At 44.8% G+C, this 18,002-nt stretch overlaps 1 protein-coding gene across 2 annotated transcripts in view; it reads right to left on the reverse strand.

Annotated features, from left to right (window-relative positions):
- The window catches only part of LOC110525320 (sorting nexin-33-like), a 41,288-nt gene extending 24,217 nt beyond the window's left edge, over positions 1–17,071 (reverse strand). The window contains exons 1-2 of one of the 2 annotated variants that reach the window (XM_090234778.1): positions 16,963–17,071; positions 13,940–16,496 (exon numbers count right to left, since the gene is read on the reverse strand). In XM_090234778.1, the coding sequence (XP_090090904.1) occupies positions 13,940–15,362 (1,423 nt within the window). In that variant the 5' untranslated portion in view covers positions 15,363–16,496; positions 16,963–17,071. Of the gene's footprint in view, positions 1–13,939; positions 16,497–16,757 lie in introns of both variants that reach the window. The other variant, XM_090234783.1, reaches the window with a different exon arrangement.
- Positions 17,072–18,002: the final 931 nt, after the last annotated feature.

The raw sequence follows: 18,002 nt of genomic DNA on the forward strand, positions 1-18,002 counted from the left end.
CGCTCCAGCTGTCTTTCAGGCATTAGTCAATGATGTCCTGAGAGACATGCTGAACATCTTTGTTTTCGTTTACCTTGACGATATCCTGATTTTTTCACCGTCACTCCAGATTCATGTTCAGCACGTTCGACGTGTCCTCCAGCGCCTTTTAGAGAATTGTCTTTTTGTGAAGGCTGAGAAGTGCACTTTTCATGCCTCCTCCGTCACATTTCTCGGTTCTGTTATTTCCGCTGAAGGCATTAAGATGGATCCCGCTAAGGTCCAAGCTGTCATTGATTGGCCCGCCCCTAAGTCACGCGTCGAGCTGCAGCGCTTTCTCGGCTTCGCGAACTTCTATCGTCGTTTCATCCGTAATTTCGGTCAGGTGGCAGCTCCTCTCACAGCCCTTACTTCTGTCAAGACGTGCTTTAAGTGGTCCGTTTCCGCCCAGGGAGCTTTTGATCTCCTCAAGAATCGTTTTACATCCGCTCCTATCCTTGTTACACCTGACGTCTCTAGACAGTTCGTTGTCGAGGTTGACGCGTCAGAGGTGGGCGTGGGAGCCATTCTTTCTCAGCGCTCCCTCTCTGACGACAAGGTCCACCCATGCGCGTATTTTTCTCATCGCCTGTCGCCGTCGGAACGTAACTATGATGTGGGAAACCGCGAACTGCTCGCCATCCGGTTAGCCCTAGGCGAATGGCGACAGTGGTTGGAGGGGGCGACCGTTCCTTTTGTCGTTTGGACTGACCATAGGAACCTTGAGTACATCCGTTCTGCCAAACGACTTAATGCGCGTCAGGCGCGTTGGGTGCTGTTTTTCGCTCGTTTCGAGTTCGTGATTTCTTATCGTCCGGGCTCTAAGAACACCAAGCCTGATGCTTTATCTCGTCTCTTCAGTTCTTCAGTAGCCTCCACTGACCCCGAGGGGATTCTCCCTGAGGGGCGTGTTGTCGGGTTGACTGTCTGGGGAATTGAGAGGCAGGTAAAGCAAGCGCTCACTCACACTCCGTCGCCGCGCGCTTGTCCTAGGAACCTTCTTTTCGTTCCCGTTCCTACTCGTCTGGCCGTTCTTCAGTGGGCTCACTCTGCCAAGTTAGCCGGCCACCCTGGCGTTCGGGGTACGCTTGCTTCCATTCGCCAGCGTTTTTGGTGGCCCACCCGGGAGCATGACACGCGTCGTTTCGTGGCTGCTTGTTCGGTCTGCGCGCAGACTAAGTCCGGTAACTCCCCTCCTGCCGGCCGTCTCAGGCCGCTTCCCATTCCCTCTCGACCGTGGTCTCACATCGCCTTAGATTTTGTCACCGGACTGCCTTCGTCAGCGGGGAAGACTGTTATTCTTACGGTTGTCGATAGGTTCTCTAAGGCGGCTCATTTCATTCCCCTTGCTAAGCTTCCTTCTGCTAAAGAGACGGCACAAATCATCATCGAGAATGTTTTCAGAATTCATGGCCTTCCGTCAGACGTCGTTTCGGACAGAGGTCCGCAATTCACGTCTCAATTTTGGAGGGAGTTTTGCAGTTTGATTGGGGCTTCCGTCAGTCTCTCTTCCGGCTTTCACCCCCAGTCTAACGGTCAAGCAGAACGGGCCAATCAGACTATTGGTCGCATCTTACGCAGTCTTTCTTTTCGCAACCCTGCGTCTTGGCCAGAACAGCTCCCCTGGGCAGAATACGCCCACAACTCGCTTCCTTCGTCTGCGACCGGGCTATCTCCTTTTCAGAGTAGCCTCGGGTACCAGCCTCCGCTGTTCTCATCTCAGTTCGCCGAGTCCAGCGTCCCCTCCGCTCAGGCTTTTGTCCAACGCTGCGAGCGCACCTGGAAGAGGGTCAGGTCTGCACTTTGCCGTTATAGGACGCAGACTGTGAGGGCTGCTAATAAGCGTAGAACTAAGAGTCCTAGATATTGTCGCGGTCAGAGAGTTTGGCTCTCCACTCAGAACCTTCCCCTTAAGACGGCTTCTCGCAAGTTGACCCCGCGGTTCATTGGTCCGTTCCGTATTTCTCGGGTCATTAATCCTGTCGCAGTTCGACTTCTTCTTCCGCGATACCTTCGTCGCGTCCACCCGGTCTTCCATGTCTCCTGTATCAAGCCCGTTCTTCGCGCCCCCGCTCGTCTCTCCTTCAAGATCCTGCACTACCTTGTCGGTCCATCTACGCTGGACCGGTTCGTCAGCTTCCTGCAGTGCCTTAATAGACTCTGGGGCGGAGGGCTGTTTTATGGACGAGACCTGGGCTCGGGAACATGACATTCCTCTCAGACAGTTAAGGGAGTCCACGGCCTTGTTCGCCCTGGATGGTAGTCCTCTCCCCAGGATTCAGCGTGAGACGCTACCTTTAACCCTCACTGTTTCTGGTAATCATAGCGAAACCATTTCTTTTTTAATTTTTCGTTCACCTTTTACACCTGTTGTTTTGGGCCATCCCTGGCTAGTTTGTCATAATCCTTCCATTAATTGGTCTAGTAATTCTATCCTCTCCTTGAACGTCTCTTGTCATGTGAAATGTTTAATGTCTGCTATCCCTCCTGTTTCCTCTGTCTCTTCTTCACAGGAGGAGCCTGGTGATTTGACAGGGGTGCCGGAGGAATATCACGATCTGCGCACGGTGTTCAGTCGGTCCAGGGCCACTTCTCTTCCTCCACACCGGTCGTATGATTGTAGTATTGATCTCCTTCCGGGAACCACTCCCCCCCGGGGTAGACTATACTCTCTGTCGGCTCCCGAACGTAAGGCTCTCGAGGATTATTTGTCTGTAGCTCTTGACGCCGGTACCATAGTCCCCTCCTCCTCTCCCGCCGGAGCGGGGTTTTTTTTTGTCAAGAAGAAGGACGGGTCTCTGCACCCCTGCATAGATTATCGAGGGCTGAATGACATAACAGTGAAGAATCGTTATCCGCTTCCTCTTATGTCTTCAGCCTTCGAGATCCTGCAGGGAGCCAGGTTTTTCACTAAGTTGGACCTTCGTAACGCTTACCATCTCGTGTGCATCAGGGAGGGGGACGAGTGGAAGACGGCGTTTAACACTCCGTTAGGGCACTTTGAATACCGGGTTCTTCCTTTCGGCCTCGCTAACGCTCCAGCTGTCTTTCAGGCATTAGTCAATGATGTCCTGAGAGACATGCTGAACATCTTTGTTTTCGTTTACCTTGACGATATCCTGATTTTTTCACCGTCACTCCAGATTCATGTTCAGCACGTTCGACGTGTCCTCCAGCGCCTTTTAGAGAATTGTCTTTTTGTGAAGGCTGAGAAGTGCACTTTTCATGCCTCCTCCGTCACATTTCTCGGTTCTGTTATTTCCGCTGAAGGCATTAAGATGGATCCCGCTAAGGTCCAAGCTGTCATTGATTGGCCCGCCCCTAAGTCACGCGTCGAGCTGCAGCGCTTTCTCGGCTTCGCGAACTTCTATCGTCGTTTCATCCGTAATTTCGGTCAGGTGGCAGCTCCTCTCACAGCCCTTACTTCTGTCAAGACGTGCTTTAAGTGGTCCGTTTCCGCCCAGGGAGCTTTTGATCTCCTCAAGAATCGTTTTACATCCGCTCCTATCCTTGTTACACCTGACGTCTCTAGACAGTTCGTTGTCGAGGTTGACGCGTCAGAGGTGGGCGTGGGAGCCATTCTTTCTCAGCGCTCCCTCTCTGACGACAAGGTCCACCCATGCGCGTATTTTTCTCATCGCCTGTCGCCGTCGGAACGTAACTATGATGTGGGAAACCGCGAACTGCTCGCCATCCGGTTAGCCCTAGGCGAATGGCGACAGTGGTTGGAGGGGGCGACCGTTCCTTTTGTCGTTTGGACTGACCATAGGAACCTTGAGTACATCCGTTCTGCCAAACGACTTAATGCGCGTCAGGCGCGTTGGGTGCTGTTTTTCGCTCGTTTCGAGTTCGTGATTTCTTATCGTCCGGGCTCTAAGAACACCAAGCCTGATGCTTTATCTCGTCTCTTCAGTTCTTCAGTAGCCTCCACTGACCCCGAGGGGATTCTCCCTGAGGGGCGTGTTGTCGGGTTGACTGTCTGGGGAATTGAGAGGCAGGTAAAGCAAGCGCTCACTCACACTCCGTCGCCGCGCGCTTGTCCTAGGAACCTTCTTTTCGTTCCCGTTCCTACTCGTCTGGCCGTTCTTCAGTGGGCTCACTCTGCCAAGTTAGCCGGCCACCCTGGCGTTCGGGGTACGCTTGCTTCCATTCGCCAGCGTTTTTGGTGGCCCACCCGGGAGCATGACACGCGTCGTTTCGTGGCTGCTTGTTCGGTCTGCGCGCAGACTAAGTCCGGTAACTCCCCTCCTGCCGGCCGTCTCAGGCCGCTTCCCATTCCCTCTCGACCGTGGTCTCACATCGCCTTAGATTTTGTCACCGGACTGCCTTCGTCAGCGGGGAAGACTGTTATTCTTACGGTTGTCGATAGGTTCTCTAAGGCGGCTCATTTCATTCCCCTTGCTAAGCTTCCTTCTGCTAAAGAGACGGCACAAATCATCATCGAGAATGTTTTCAGAATTCATGGCCTTCCGTCAGACGTCGTTTCGGACAGAGGTCCGCAATTCACGTCTCAATTTTGGAGGGAGTTTTGCAGTTTGATTGGGGCTTCCGTCAGTCTCTCTTCCGGCTTTCACCCCCAGTCTAACGGTCAAGCAGAACGGGCCAATCAGACTATTGGTCGCATCTTACGCAGTCTTTCTTTTCGCAACCCTGCGTCTTGGCCAGAACAGCTCCCCTGGGCAGAATACGCCCACAACTCGCTTCCTTCGTCTGCGACCGGGCTATCTCCTTTTCAGAGTAGCCTCGGGTACCAGCCTCCGCTGTTCTCATCTCAGTTCGCCGAGTCCAGCGTCCCCTCCGCTCAGGCTTTTGTCCAACGCTGCGAGCGCACCTGGAAGAGGGTCAGGTCTGCACTTTGCCGTTATAGGACGCAGACTGTGAGGGCTGCTAATAAGCGTAGAACTAAGAGTCCTAGATATTGTCGCGGTCAGAGAGTTTGGCTCTCCACTCAGAACCTTCCCCTTAAGACGGCTTCTCGCAAGTTGACCCCGCGGTTCATTGGTCCGTTCCGTATTTCTCGGGTCATTAATCCTGTCGCAGTTCGACTTCTTCTTCCGCGATACCTTCGTCGCGTCCACCCGGTCTTCCATGTCTCCTGTATCAAGCCCGTTCTTCGCGCCCCCGCTCGTCTTCCCCCCCCCCCCCCATCCTTGTCGAGGGCGCACCCATCTACAGGGTCCGTAGGATTTTGGACATGCGTCCTCGGGGCCGTGGTCACCAGTACCTCGTAGATTGGGAGGGGTACGGTCCTGAGGAGAGGAGTTGGGTTCCCTCTCGGGACGTGCTGGACCGTGCGCTGATCGAGGATTTCCTCCGTTGCCGCCAGGTTTCCTCCTCGAGTGCGCCAGGAGGCGCTCGGTGAGTGGGGGGGTACTGTCATGTATTGTCATGTTGTGTCTTTCTGTCCTTTCCTTTCACCCTGTCTCCCTCTGCTGGTCGTACTAGGTTACCGTTTCTGTCCCTCTTTCCCCCAGCTGTTCCTTGTCTTCTCTGACTACCTCATTCACCCCTTTTCCCACCTGTTCCCTTTTTCCCTCTGATTAGGTCCCTATATCTCTCTCTGTTTCTGCTCCTGTCTTTGTCGGATTCTTGTTTGTGTGTCTCATGCCTGAACCAGACTATCATCGTGTTTGCTGCAACCTTGTCCTGTCCTGTCGGAATCTACCTGTCCATCTGAGCCCACGTGTGTTCATCATTAAAGAAACTCTGTTTGTTAATTCGCTTTTGGGTCCTCATTCACGCACCTGACAATCACCTACAATACAGTCCTTAAATGTGAATTACCATCAAATCTGGAGGGAAACATGATGGGGATGTATTCTAATTTGCAGGCTGAGAATGTTGTGGTAATATTAGGTCACACTTAAATATAAAATCTTCTTGAAATGTTCTGAAGACCTCCAAGACAAAGTAAAATGTATATTGAGTGAACATCAATGGAATGTCATGTTAAACCTAAAACAAATACGCTATGAACATCATAAAAACTGACTTACAACATTAAGGGAATGTCCTGTGTCACCTAATTTAAACAATGTATGAACGTCACAACTGAGCATTTTTTGTGTTTTGTGAAACTATCTCTTGTAAGGTATCCACACTGTTCCCACAACTTAATTACATGTTCTGGGAGCCTTTAAAGAACTCAGGTAGGCTGTTTGGTCAACATTCCTGCAATATCAAAGGCATGTTTTGTGTACCCTGATAGAAACATGATCTGAATGTCAGCTCAACTGGACAGTTTTGGGAACATATCTCTTGTAAGGTATCCACACTGTTCCCACAACTTAATCAAACATTCTGGGAACCTTTAAAGAACAGATTATGTGTTATAGGAACATTCTTGCAACATCAGGCGAATGTTTATATAAAATTCTATAATCATCACCACGACTGGACAGTTTTTGTGTTATGAGAACATTTGCTGTGACCTAATGAATGTTCTGGGAACCAAAAACAGGCTTAATGTTTTACACAAACATACATACTTTTGGGGAATGTTCTGTGGTGGTTGTTACAGATGTTGTACACAACATTTGAGTGAATGCTAGAACCTTCCAAGGATATTTAATCTAAAACATTTTTTATTACTAAATTGATTTTATCAAAATATTCTCTGAATATTTTTGGGATGTTATCATCATAATGTTAGATAAAACCCTAATTAGAACTTAATAGGAATCTTAGCTATTGTTCTGGGAATGTGTCCAGTTTGCTGGGCAGTCTTCCATTGCAGTGCACGGAGTGATGTGTATTCATATTCAAGTCTTTCGATAGAGTCGATTGGATCAACATTGGATTCAGGTAGGCAAATGCTCAAAGCACCTCTGTTGGACTAAACTGGATTTACTCCTGTGTAATTGAAACCATCCAGACCGACAATCCAGAAAGACCAACAGTGTCTTCAGAAACTATTCATACCCCTTGACTTATTCTACATTTTGTTATGTTTCCAGACCGACTATCCAGGCAGACCTACAGTACATATCTGAGTGGGATGGTATTAATCAAAGAGAAAGGGATAGACATGAGAAGAGAAAGAGAGTGAGACAAAAAGAGGGCAGGGGGGGGGGGGGGAGATAGAGACAGACCCAGAAAAACAGAGAGAGAAAGAAAGAGGTAGACCTCTTTTGAAAGACTTGAATCTAGCAAAGATCCTGAAAAACACCCAGACACTCCTTGCCTCTCGTACCCAGCCCTACTTTATCAATGCCATATATAGCTCACACCACACCCGACCGAGCTTGCAGTGATATTCCATGAGTTTACACATCCAGGCATCCACCTATATCACAGTTCAAACTGTGGTCATTACTGTATGTGAGGGAGTGGACGTTAAAGGCTGTGATGGAGGATGAGAGGTGAACTGTACAGGAAGAGTTGAACCCGGGTTTTTGTGTGTGTTTGGTATGTTGTCACAGTTGGATCCAGTTCAGAAGAACACAAGTGACTTTGAGGGAAGCTCTCAGGGTTCAGCAGGGGAATCTTAAATTGATAGGCTAGTCGCAACAGTAAACTTGGCTCTCCGAAGTTGTTATGGAAATATGGATGTAGATATTGGTACAAAATGTGCCATAACCTTAAAAAATATATAGTTTTGGAACATACAGTGTTAAGTTACAGTCTTATTCTAAAATTGCTGAAATATTTTTTTCCCTCATCAAGATTGAACTCTTTTGCCTGAATGCCGAGTGTCATGTCTGGAGAAAATCTGGCACCATCCGTACAGTGGAGCATGGTGATGGCAGCATCATGCTGTGGGGAGGTGTTTCAGATGCAGGGACTGGGAGAATAGTCAGGATGTAGGGAAAGATGAACGGTGCAAAATAGAGAGTGATCCTTGACAAAAACCTGCTCCAGAGTGCTCAGGACCTCAGACTGGGGAGAAGGTTCACCTTCCAACATGACAAAAACCCTAAGCACACAGCCAAGACAATGCAGGACTGGCTTCGGGACAAGTTCTGAAAGTCCTTGAGTTCCCCAGCCAGAGCCCGGACATAAACCAGATCGAACATCTCTGGAGAGAACTGAAAGAATACTTATGTAAATACTTATGTAAATGTGATGTTTCCGCTTTAAATGTTTTATACATTTGCAACGCCTGTTTTTCCTTTGTCATTTTGGGGTATTATGTGTAGATTGACGAGGGGATTTTTTTTACATTTTAGAATAAGGCTATAACGTAACAAAATGTGGAAAAAGTCAAAGGGTCTGAATACTTTCCAAATATATATTCTTACACATGATATGTTCATGTGCATTGCCTTCAGCTAGGTAATGAGAGTACAGTAAACTGAGAGGAAGTGGATTTATTACATTTGCAGTGCAGATATGACATTCTGCCTTTTGACTATGCTATCACTAAATGTAGATCTACGTCTGTGGGCCAAGGTCATTCAATAAACAGCCAAATGTTCCATGAGTATTTTCAGCTGAACCAATAAGACCCTTGGTCCCTGACGTTGTGCTATGCCTATGACATTTTCAAATGGCTTTCAATTCCTGTACAATTAAGGGTGCGGTGAGGATGTGATATAGAAAAGCACATTGCAGCTGTTTACTTAACATTGAAACATTCACCATACCCTTATTTACAATAGATAACTAAGAGAAACATGGCTTCCTCTGCTGGAGGCCCCTCCCCCCTCCTGATATGTGGGTTGTTTGAGAACTGAAGCATGTCCTTGGTATGCTGGTCAAATACTGCACCACCCTGACGACAAATACAGACACGTCCAAGTTGTTGGCCATAGTTAATGCATCAGCAATGCCCAAGCATGTACTAGGCACATCAACCATTTTCAATGCATCCAATGGAGAAGAATGATCATCTGGATTGTGCAGGGCAGGGCATATAAGAAATCACCCCAGATGGAAGATTTTTGCAATGACACTAACAGGATTTCTTACAGCTCACTCTACCATTAAGGGACATGCCATTACAAGGTTGTCAGTTTGTGAAAGGTGGTTACCAACCAGACTGATTTATTATTATGCTATCTCCACCACTGAATGCATTAAAGGTAGATAGGTATAAAAACAAGAAGACATTGAAAATCCCTTTGAGCATGGTGAAGTTATTAATTACACTTTGGATCATGTAACAATACGCCCAGACACTACAAAGATACAGGTGTCCTTCTGAAACAGTTACAGAGTTTAATGGCTGTTTTAGAAGAAAACTGAGGATGGATCAACAACATTGTAGTTACTCCACAACACTAACCTAAATGACAGAGTGAAAAGAAGGAAACCTGTACAGAAAAAAAAATATTCCCAAACATTCAAACTGTTTGCAATAAGGCACTGAAGTAAAACTGCAAAAAATGTGTCAAAAAATGTTACTTTATGTCGAAAGTGTTAAAACAAAGTGTTATGTTGGGGGCAAATTAAACACAACACATCAGAGTACCACTCTTCATATTTTCAAGCATGGTGGGGGCTGCATCATGTATGCTGGTCATCGGCAAGGACTAGGGAGTTTTTTAGGATGAAAAGAAAAGGAATAGCGCTAAGCACAAGCAAAATCCTAGAGGAAAACTTGGTTCAGTCTGCTTTCCAACAGACACTGGGAGACAAATTCACCTTTCAGCAGGACAATAAACTTAAACACAAGGCCAAATATACACTGGTTGCTTACCAAGACGGCATTGAATGCTCCTGAGTAGCCTAGTTATATGTTTTACTTAAATCTGCTTGAAAATCTATGGCAAGTCTTTAAAATGGCTGTGTAGCAATGATCAACAACAATGAAATACAAGATGGCAGCATGTCAAGTTGTTTGTCTGTGACTAGTACATTTTAACCTACTAATAACCTATTTATTTATGGTTGAGTAACTTCCTTGTTGTGTAGTGCAAACTATTTTGTTTTTGCTGGTGTAAAGATCACGAGTCTCTCTCAACTCGGCACTTCATTACTTGAAGTTTACCAAAGTAACCCTATCTCTGGCTGGCCTGAGTTCCTTCTTCATCCGCGGAGTGTCTCGTCCAAGTTGCTCCTTTTTGCTCTGGCTCTCAGTGGCAGCTCAACAATCCCCAACCCGTTCTCTCAATCGACCTCAACACCCAATCTACTCACACGCGCAAATACTCACATTCAGACTCATACATACACGCTGTCCCTCTCTCCCCTTACCTTCGTTGGCCTCTATTTTTTTTACATTTGTTAGAGAAAATGACCATTTTCATGTTATTGCTTTGTGCACTGACTTTACTGAACTCTGGAGAAAACGAACATAGCCACTGGGTGAGTACATCTGACAATGTGCTCTCCCGTCCATTTTGTCTGCAGGAACTCGCTCTTTTTCACTCGGCCCACTCGTCCAAGTGCCGATGTATTTGTGGCATGACGTGAACAGTACGAATGTGTCACTACCAAGGTCTAATGGTTTTAAATTACTATTTTGTATTGTCTGGAAACTCACTTGTAGAATTCGCTTGCAGTACGTCTCTTAAAAAAGAGAAGCCGTGCAAGGTTATTAAACCGAGGTGCCAAGTTATTCTTCTTTTGTTGATATCAGGTAACGTGCAACCTAACCCTGGCCCTGATATGCAATGTCTCCAAACCCCCTCTGATTTTAAATCAAGATCTAGTTTTGGTATTTTTCATTTAAAAGTACACAGCCTGTTGTCAAAAATTGATGGGGTTAGGATTTGGGCTAAATCAACTGATGCTGATGTAATTGTGTTTTCTGAAACCTGGCTCAGCAAGTCTGTTTTTGATAAGGATATTTTGTTTATCACACTGATCGAGTTAAGAAAGGTGGGGTTGTGGCTATATATGTAAAAACTAAATTCCCCGTAAGTGTAGCAAAGTCTGAAACTATTTGTAAACAGTTGGAATTTCTTGCTTTGAATATTGAGGTTTCAAAGGGCCTCTCTATAACTGTGATTGGCTGTTATGGCTGTCCCCCCTCTGCTCTCGGTGATGCATTTTCTTCTTTGACGCACCTTATGTTTAAACTTCTTTACAGTGAAATGATCTTGATTGGTGATCTCGACTGGTGTTGGTTGAAGTCGGTGTCTGATGATTTAAAAATGTTTTGTAATTCTATGAATCTTACCCAGTTGATTAACTCACCCACTCTCCTAAATCTTAAATGCCCAGATACATTTACCCTGATTGATTTGATATTGGCAAATGTTCCACATAAATATTCTGTGGTTGGTGTTTTTTGTAATGATTTAAGTGACCATTGTGCTGTTGTTGCTGTTAGAAATACTAAGGATCCTAAGACAAACCCACGTTTATTCGTAAGAGAAATTTGAAGTGTTGTAATGAGCAGCCTTTCTTTCATGATTTGTTTATTTTGACTGGAGCAGAGTGAGTTTATCCCTGATGTGAAAACTGCCTGGAAATTCTTTCATTATGTTTTTTTTCCAAATAGTAAACAAACATGCCCCATTCCGCAGGTTCAGGGTTAAAGGGCGGGATAATCCATGGTTTTCTTCTGAGCTGTCTTGTATTATTCACGACCATAATCTAATTCACGGAATCACACTTCCAGTGGGTCAGAAGTTGACATACACTAAGTTGACTGTACCTTTAAACAGCTGGGAAAATTCCAAAAAATGATGTCATGGCTTAGAAACTTCTGATAGGCTAATTGACATCATTTGAGTCAAAACAAAACAAAACAGATGGCATCATGAGAAAGGAAAATGATGTGGATATATCGAAGCAACATCTCAAGACATCATTCAGGAAGTTAAAGCTTAGTCGCAAATGGGTCTTCCAAATGGACAATGACACCAAGCATACATCCAATGTTGTGGCAAAATGGCTTAAGGACAACAAAGTCAAGGTATTGAAGTGACCATCACAAAGCCCTGAGATTAATCCCATAGAAAATTGTGGGCAGAACTGAAAATGTGTGCAGGCAAGGAGGCCTACAAACCTGACTCAGTTACACCAGCTCTGTCAGGAGGAATGGGCCAAAATTCACAAAATTCAAGTTATTGTGGGAAGCTTGTGGAAGGCTACCTGAAATGTTTGACCCAAGTTAAACAATTTAAAGGCAATGCTACCAAATACTAATTGAGTGTATGTATACTTCCAACCCACTGGGAATTTGATGAAAGAAATAAAAGCTGAAATAAATCATTCTCTCTACTATTATTCTGACATTTCACATTCTTAAAATAAAGTGGTGATCCTAACTGACCTAAAACAGGAACATTTTTACTAGGATTAAATGTCAGGAATTGTGAAAAACTGAGTTTAAATGTATTTGGCTAAGGTGTATGTAAACTTCCGACTTCAACTGTAGGTAAATGAGATATTTCTGTATTTCATTTTCAAGAAATGTGCAAATATTCCTCAAAACAGGTTTTCACTTTGTCATTATGGGGTGTAGATTGTGTGCAGATGGGTGAGATTTTTTTTTTACCTAATCAATGTTATATTCAGGACGTAACACAACAACATTTGGAATAATAAGGGGTGTGAAAAGTTTCTAAAGGCACTGTATATGCGACTAAGGAATGGCTTGGTGGTACTTCAATTATCCTTCCATTTATCAGTGACAGGGTAGTAAAACTAGACGCATTTAGGAGATACCGTTAGGGCTCAAAGACATGTTTGATAGAAGTGTCAGTGTTCATCAATCAAGGAACCAAGAGTGATTTCTGCCCTATTGATTTCAAAGCTGTTGTGGTAATGCATAACTTATAACAGTGATTTTATAAGCACTTATAACTAGTGTTGCACGGTTTACCGAAACTTTGGTACTTTCTCAATACTAAAACATGAACAACGGTTCGGTACGAGAATTTGTGTTACTTTCGGTACTTCTGTCAAATGTGTCTCACAGATCAAGCCTGTATCTGCGCAACAACCCCTATTTATAAAGTGCACCATGCCTGCTCCACTTACTCATTACTAGCCTGCACTGGGAGTCTGGGCTGCATCCTGTTAGTTCCCCACTCACGATACGCAAAAGTTAACACACCTGAATAATGCAACACGACAGCAAAACAATGTCCATATAGGCTAGAACACTTTGCAATGGAAGAAGATACTGGTAATTTCCAGCTTTGTAGGCTAACTTTCCTTGCTAGCTGATAGCTAAAGCTAACATCACTTCACCACCCTAGCATTTATGCAAAATATACTGATTTCAAAGCTGATTGCCACTAAAAACTTTATTAATTCACTTGTTCGGTCTCTCTTGCACATCTCTCCCAAAGATGATCTACTGCCTCAGCAAACTGACTGCTTTGACAAGCTGCCCCCTTCTTGCCTCGTGAATGACCTCATGACTGGTTAAAGAGACTACTTCTATGCAAATGTTGTTTATCAGTACAATAAAATAAGTCTCAAGTGAAAGGGAAACAGATTGTTTGTCATCTGTAGCCCCATGAAATCAGCCAAAACAAGATCAATAACTCAATGCATGCACAAACTCCTATTGAATGTGAATTCACCTGTATTTTGGATAGGCCTAGGCTACATCTTGATATACCCACTATATCAATATAGATTTACCATTCAAATAAATTAACATTATGTTGTAGTTAGATTGGTAAAAACAACGTCAAATTGATTGTATGATCGTACAATTGATTCATTAAAGCATACATGGCTGTGTCTGAAAAATGTTGAAGTAAAAAAAAATTCTAATGTAATGATATTGAACTCAAAAGATGTCCAATGATTGAACAGAGCAGTAGCTGAGTTTCTGTCTGGATCAGTTACCATTCTGTGACTTTGGTTAATATACAATTTTTTTGTTGTTGTGGTATCGTTTTGGTATCGAGTTCCATGATGGTATTGAAGTCAGAATGATGGTGATAACTACATACACTAATAGGCCGTACTTCGTGAGGCAAAACAATGAGTTGAAGATTAATCTCTAGGACAAGCTATTAGACTCTAGGTCTAACACTAATGAGCACACCATAAGGGGAGAGTACATTACCTTTCTGTAAATGAATAATGTCCGGGAAGTTGGCGAGGAGGCCCTGGTAGAGCGACAGTTTGTCCAGCATGTGGAAGAGGTCGTAATTAGGTTGCTCGGCAAACATTTCACCAATGTTCTCGTATGTGCGTCCTGTGTGGGAGATGGCAGTGTTGAGGGATTCCGAGCAGTGGGGAGGGTCCAGCATGAACGCCTGACTGACATTCTGGAAAGCGTTCCCCAGACGCTGGAACTCCTTCCGGAAGCCACCGAGGTGCTTCCGCACCAGTTCCGAGGCCACGTGCGTCAGCTGCATGACGCTGTCGTCCATTTTCTTGGTGAAGGTCTTGAAGGAGTCCACACGTTCCTCCACGTCCTGCAGGTCCTGGTGCTCGTTGGGGATCTGGAAGGTAAGCATGAAGTTGGCTCCCATCATCTCGTCCTTCTCCGCCCGCCGTTTTCCCAGCTTCCACTGCTTGTCATCGGCACACATCAGGAAGTGCTCAAAGCCCTCATACTGCGACAGGACCGGATGGCTGGTCATGTGGTCCATCCAGAGAATCAGCCGCCTTTTGCGCTTCTCAATGAAATCGTCCCCAAAGCGCCCCGTTGCCTGTTTCTCGGGCAGGTGGGGTACCGAGATGATGGTGAACTTGTGCAGTAGACGATTGTACAACCAGTCAAAGTGCTTGTAACGCCGGTACACAGGCCTCGCATTGTGGCTCGGGGTCACCCGATAAGATATGTAGGTCTTGATGCCTTTGAACTTGGTCTGCTTGGTGGGGTCCTCGATGGAGCAAGAGAAAGGTGTGGGGCTCTCTTTCCATTGAGGCCCTTTGGGGCCCATCGCAATGGTGTATGACTCGGCTATCTTAGCGTTCATGGGCACATCGCCCAACACAAATGCTTCCACCCCTGAGCGGACAAAGCTGGAGAATCTGTTCAAGTTCCTGCCTACCATACTGCCCTTCCGCGAGCTGGAGATGCTGTCCTGCCTCTCCATGTAAGGTTTGGCACAATAGTGGACATTGGGGTTGTTGGAGTGGGGGCTCTGATGGGAATGTCCATTTGTGCCACTGGGGTCATCATCGTCCACCACTGTGGAACTGTCATCCCAATCATCCCAGTCATCATCGTCATCGTGATAGTAACCCTGTTGCATGTGAAAGGGCGTGTTTGCTGTAGAGGGGAAATATGAGGAGCCATTGCCGGGAGAACCCTCCGGGCTTATGGAGCAGTCTGTCATGTTGGAGTTGGAACGAGGGCGGATTACTTCCACATAAGAGGCTGGGAAGAGACCTTTCTGTCCTTTACTGTTCTCCCCTTGTAACCATCCATCCACAGAGTTATTGTCAAAGATAACCAGTTCTTCATTCTCCTTTATGCTGATCTCCTCTTTGTTTTCACTTTGGAAAGTGAAGAGTGCCTTGCCTTTCATCGACATTTTGACTCACTTTTGACATCAAAAATCAGCTGACTATCATATGCACACTGCCTAAAATCATTGTGATTCTGCTACCCTTGAGCACAACTTGTTAACACATGTTGTGCAAATAGGTGATCTCTGAATAGCTGAACCATAACCCTACTATTTCATCTAATCTCAACTCTAGTCACCCAACAAATCAATAAGAGAAGGAGAGAAAGAGTGACTTGAATGACACAAAGTGTCAAATGACACTAATACTGATACAAACTACTAATTTCGAATGTGTTCATGCACTATAACATGATAATAACCTTAGTGCTTTATCTACTCTCTTAAAACATAACTAGTGCAGTATACAGCTGGGTATGTTTACAACTCAATTACACAACTGTCCTGTGTTGTTTTCTATACTCTGCCAAGAATCTTGTCCATCTTTTTAGTAGGCCTATGGACTGTATATAAAAACAGTCAAATCGAATTGCAGATGGTTTTCAGTGGTAGTGAGGATCAATTCCTGAACACGTACAATTAACAGAATATGGGCTATTTCCAATGGAATTCTTACTGCAAATTTGAATTGCAAACTTGGTATATTGCTAGCATATGCCATGCACCCACTGCCCACTACATCAGTACCATATTCCTATTGATAGCATTACGTTACCTTAGCCTAAACGTTTTCTTTGATGTCCAATATTTTCCTTCAATACTTGAAACTGCAATATAACTTGCGGGCTTCGCAACTTGTAACTCCTCAGTCCTCGGCTCACGGAAGCATTGACATCGGTTTATCCGAAAATGTGTTTCCACCAAGAAAAAATTGCAAACATGTGTCTGTCTATTCGTTGTAATCCTGATGAATCGTTACATTGTTATCCTTGCGTGATGTGATCCTCGAACAAAAGACTTGCTGTACATATGATCAAACATTATCAACATTGTTTGTTCCCAGCACAAAGACAAAGTGAAATAGTTTGTTCCCAGTACAAAGACAAACTGCCCGGGGTGGAAGAAAGCATTCAGACCCGATAGAGATGACTAGCCTAATGATTTCCCAGTCTAATGCAATCCGGTGTTGATACACATTCCTTCCGAAACTTGCTCCAATTCCCCCACAAAACAGGTTCTTGCGCATGTCCTCTTTGTTGCCTTGAATTAAAAAAACATGAAGCATTATTAGCAAGTGATAAGGGTACGCGACTTAATGCAAAGCATATGCCATTATATTACTATCCGTTTTGTAGCAAAGTAACTTTTGTCATGACGTTAGGCATGGACAATAGAGAAACTATTTGTTTTCTTCGTTAACGTCCTTAATAATTCACTATTTGAAACGCAAGAAATCAGCTCTACACTGCCCCTAGCATGAGAAACATAACATGAAGTAACTCGGTCATTTTAGTCGTTGACCTGCTGGTGCTGTCCGCAAGGAGTCCTTACAGCAGGATTAAAACAAGCGCCTCCGGCTCAGCGGATCCAGAGACGTGCTCCGACAACCACTTTTTTGTCATATGCGCGCAAGAAAATAGATCATAAGCATAGAGAATACAGAATACATGTTTAGAACTGATAACTGACCGCATGCTCTAAGACTGACTGCCTGACTGCTTCTCACCTGTGCAGTCCAAACACTTAAAAGACACACCCTATCCCCTCAGCCCTCAAATGAAGTGGACACTTCTGATGACGTTTCATGACGTCTGACGAGTACACACTTGCAGGGCAAAGAGCGATGGAGGAGGGGGGCGCTCAAGATGGCGACATGAGAGGGTGTAACATTTCTAGCTGAGGAACAATTTCAGGGTATTCTCACAAAGTTTATAGTTTTAGACTGCAGTTGCAATTTTTTTTTTTCACACAAAATTATATCTAACCATACAATGTAGCTATTTTGAATAATTGTGTAATTAATCAAACCATTGAAATATATTTTTGACGATTTCCAACTAACAAGCTAACGTAAACTCACCATATTCCGTACAAATGTGCGCAACTGCGACTCTTTATAGTGTTTTATTTACATTTTAGAGGCAATAAGGTGATAAGTTGGACCTTCTCACTACCACGCATTAGATTCGCTTCCCCACCCGCCATTTTTATAAAGACCAGACGGAGCTCGTTGCCTTCTTGAATCATGCAGAAACGGGCAGCGTGGAGTTCATGTAATTGATTCTGTTGGAAAATTGAGAAATTGTGCTTTACAGTGGCATTGACATTACAGTTGATCTGGAAGTATTACGTTTTTTGGGTGCTAAAATAAGGTCAATTGTATGGACCAAGGCGATGTACAAAAGTGAGTGAGTTTACGTTAGCTGTCGACAAGTTTCAGCGTGTGTAGTTAAGTTAGCCTGCTAACGTCTTCATAGCTAGTAGCATGGAATCAGGACATGACCAAACTGTTGCTGAGATAATGGATGTTGAAACTTCCAAGGATAAAAGAGGCATTGTTGAAACTCAGATGCTTGCAGTGTAAAAAAGGGGGGTGAATGTGATTCATACCCGAATACCCCAACCAAGGAGCAACTTCCAAAGAAGCTGAGAAGTGAACCATCAATGAGCCATCTACAGGACAACATCGTCCGCATCCTCACGGCTAAAATCAAAGAGAGTGCAGATGACATCATGAATTTTGTGAAAAAGAACACTATCATATCG

The sequence above is a fragment of the Oncorhynchus mykiss genome, chromosome 1, assembly GCF_057628025.1.
Source record: "Oncorhynchus mykiss isolate SJ-2025 chromosome 1, ASM5762802v1, whole genome shotgun sequence".
NCBI classification, from domain to species: Eukaryota; Metazoa; Chordata; class Actinopteri; order Salmoniformes; family Salmonidae; genus Oncorhynchus; species Oncorhynchus mykiss.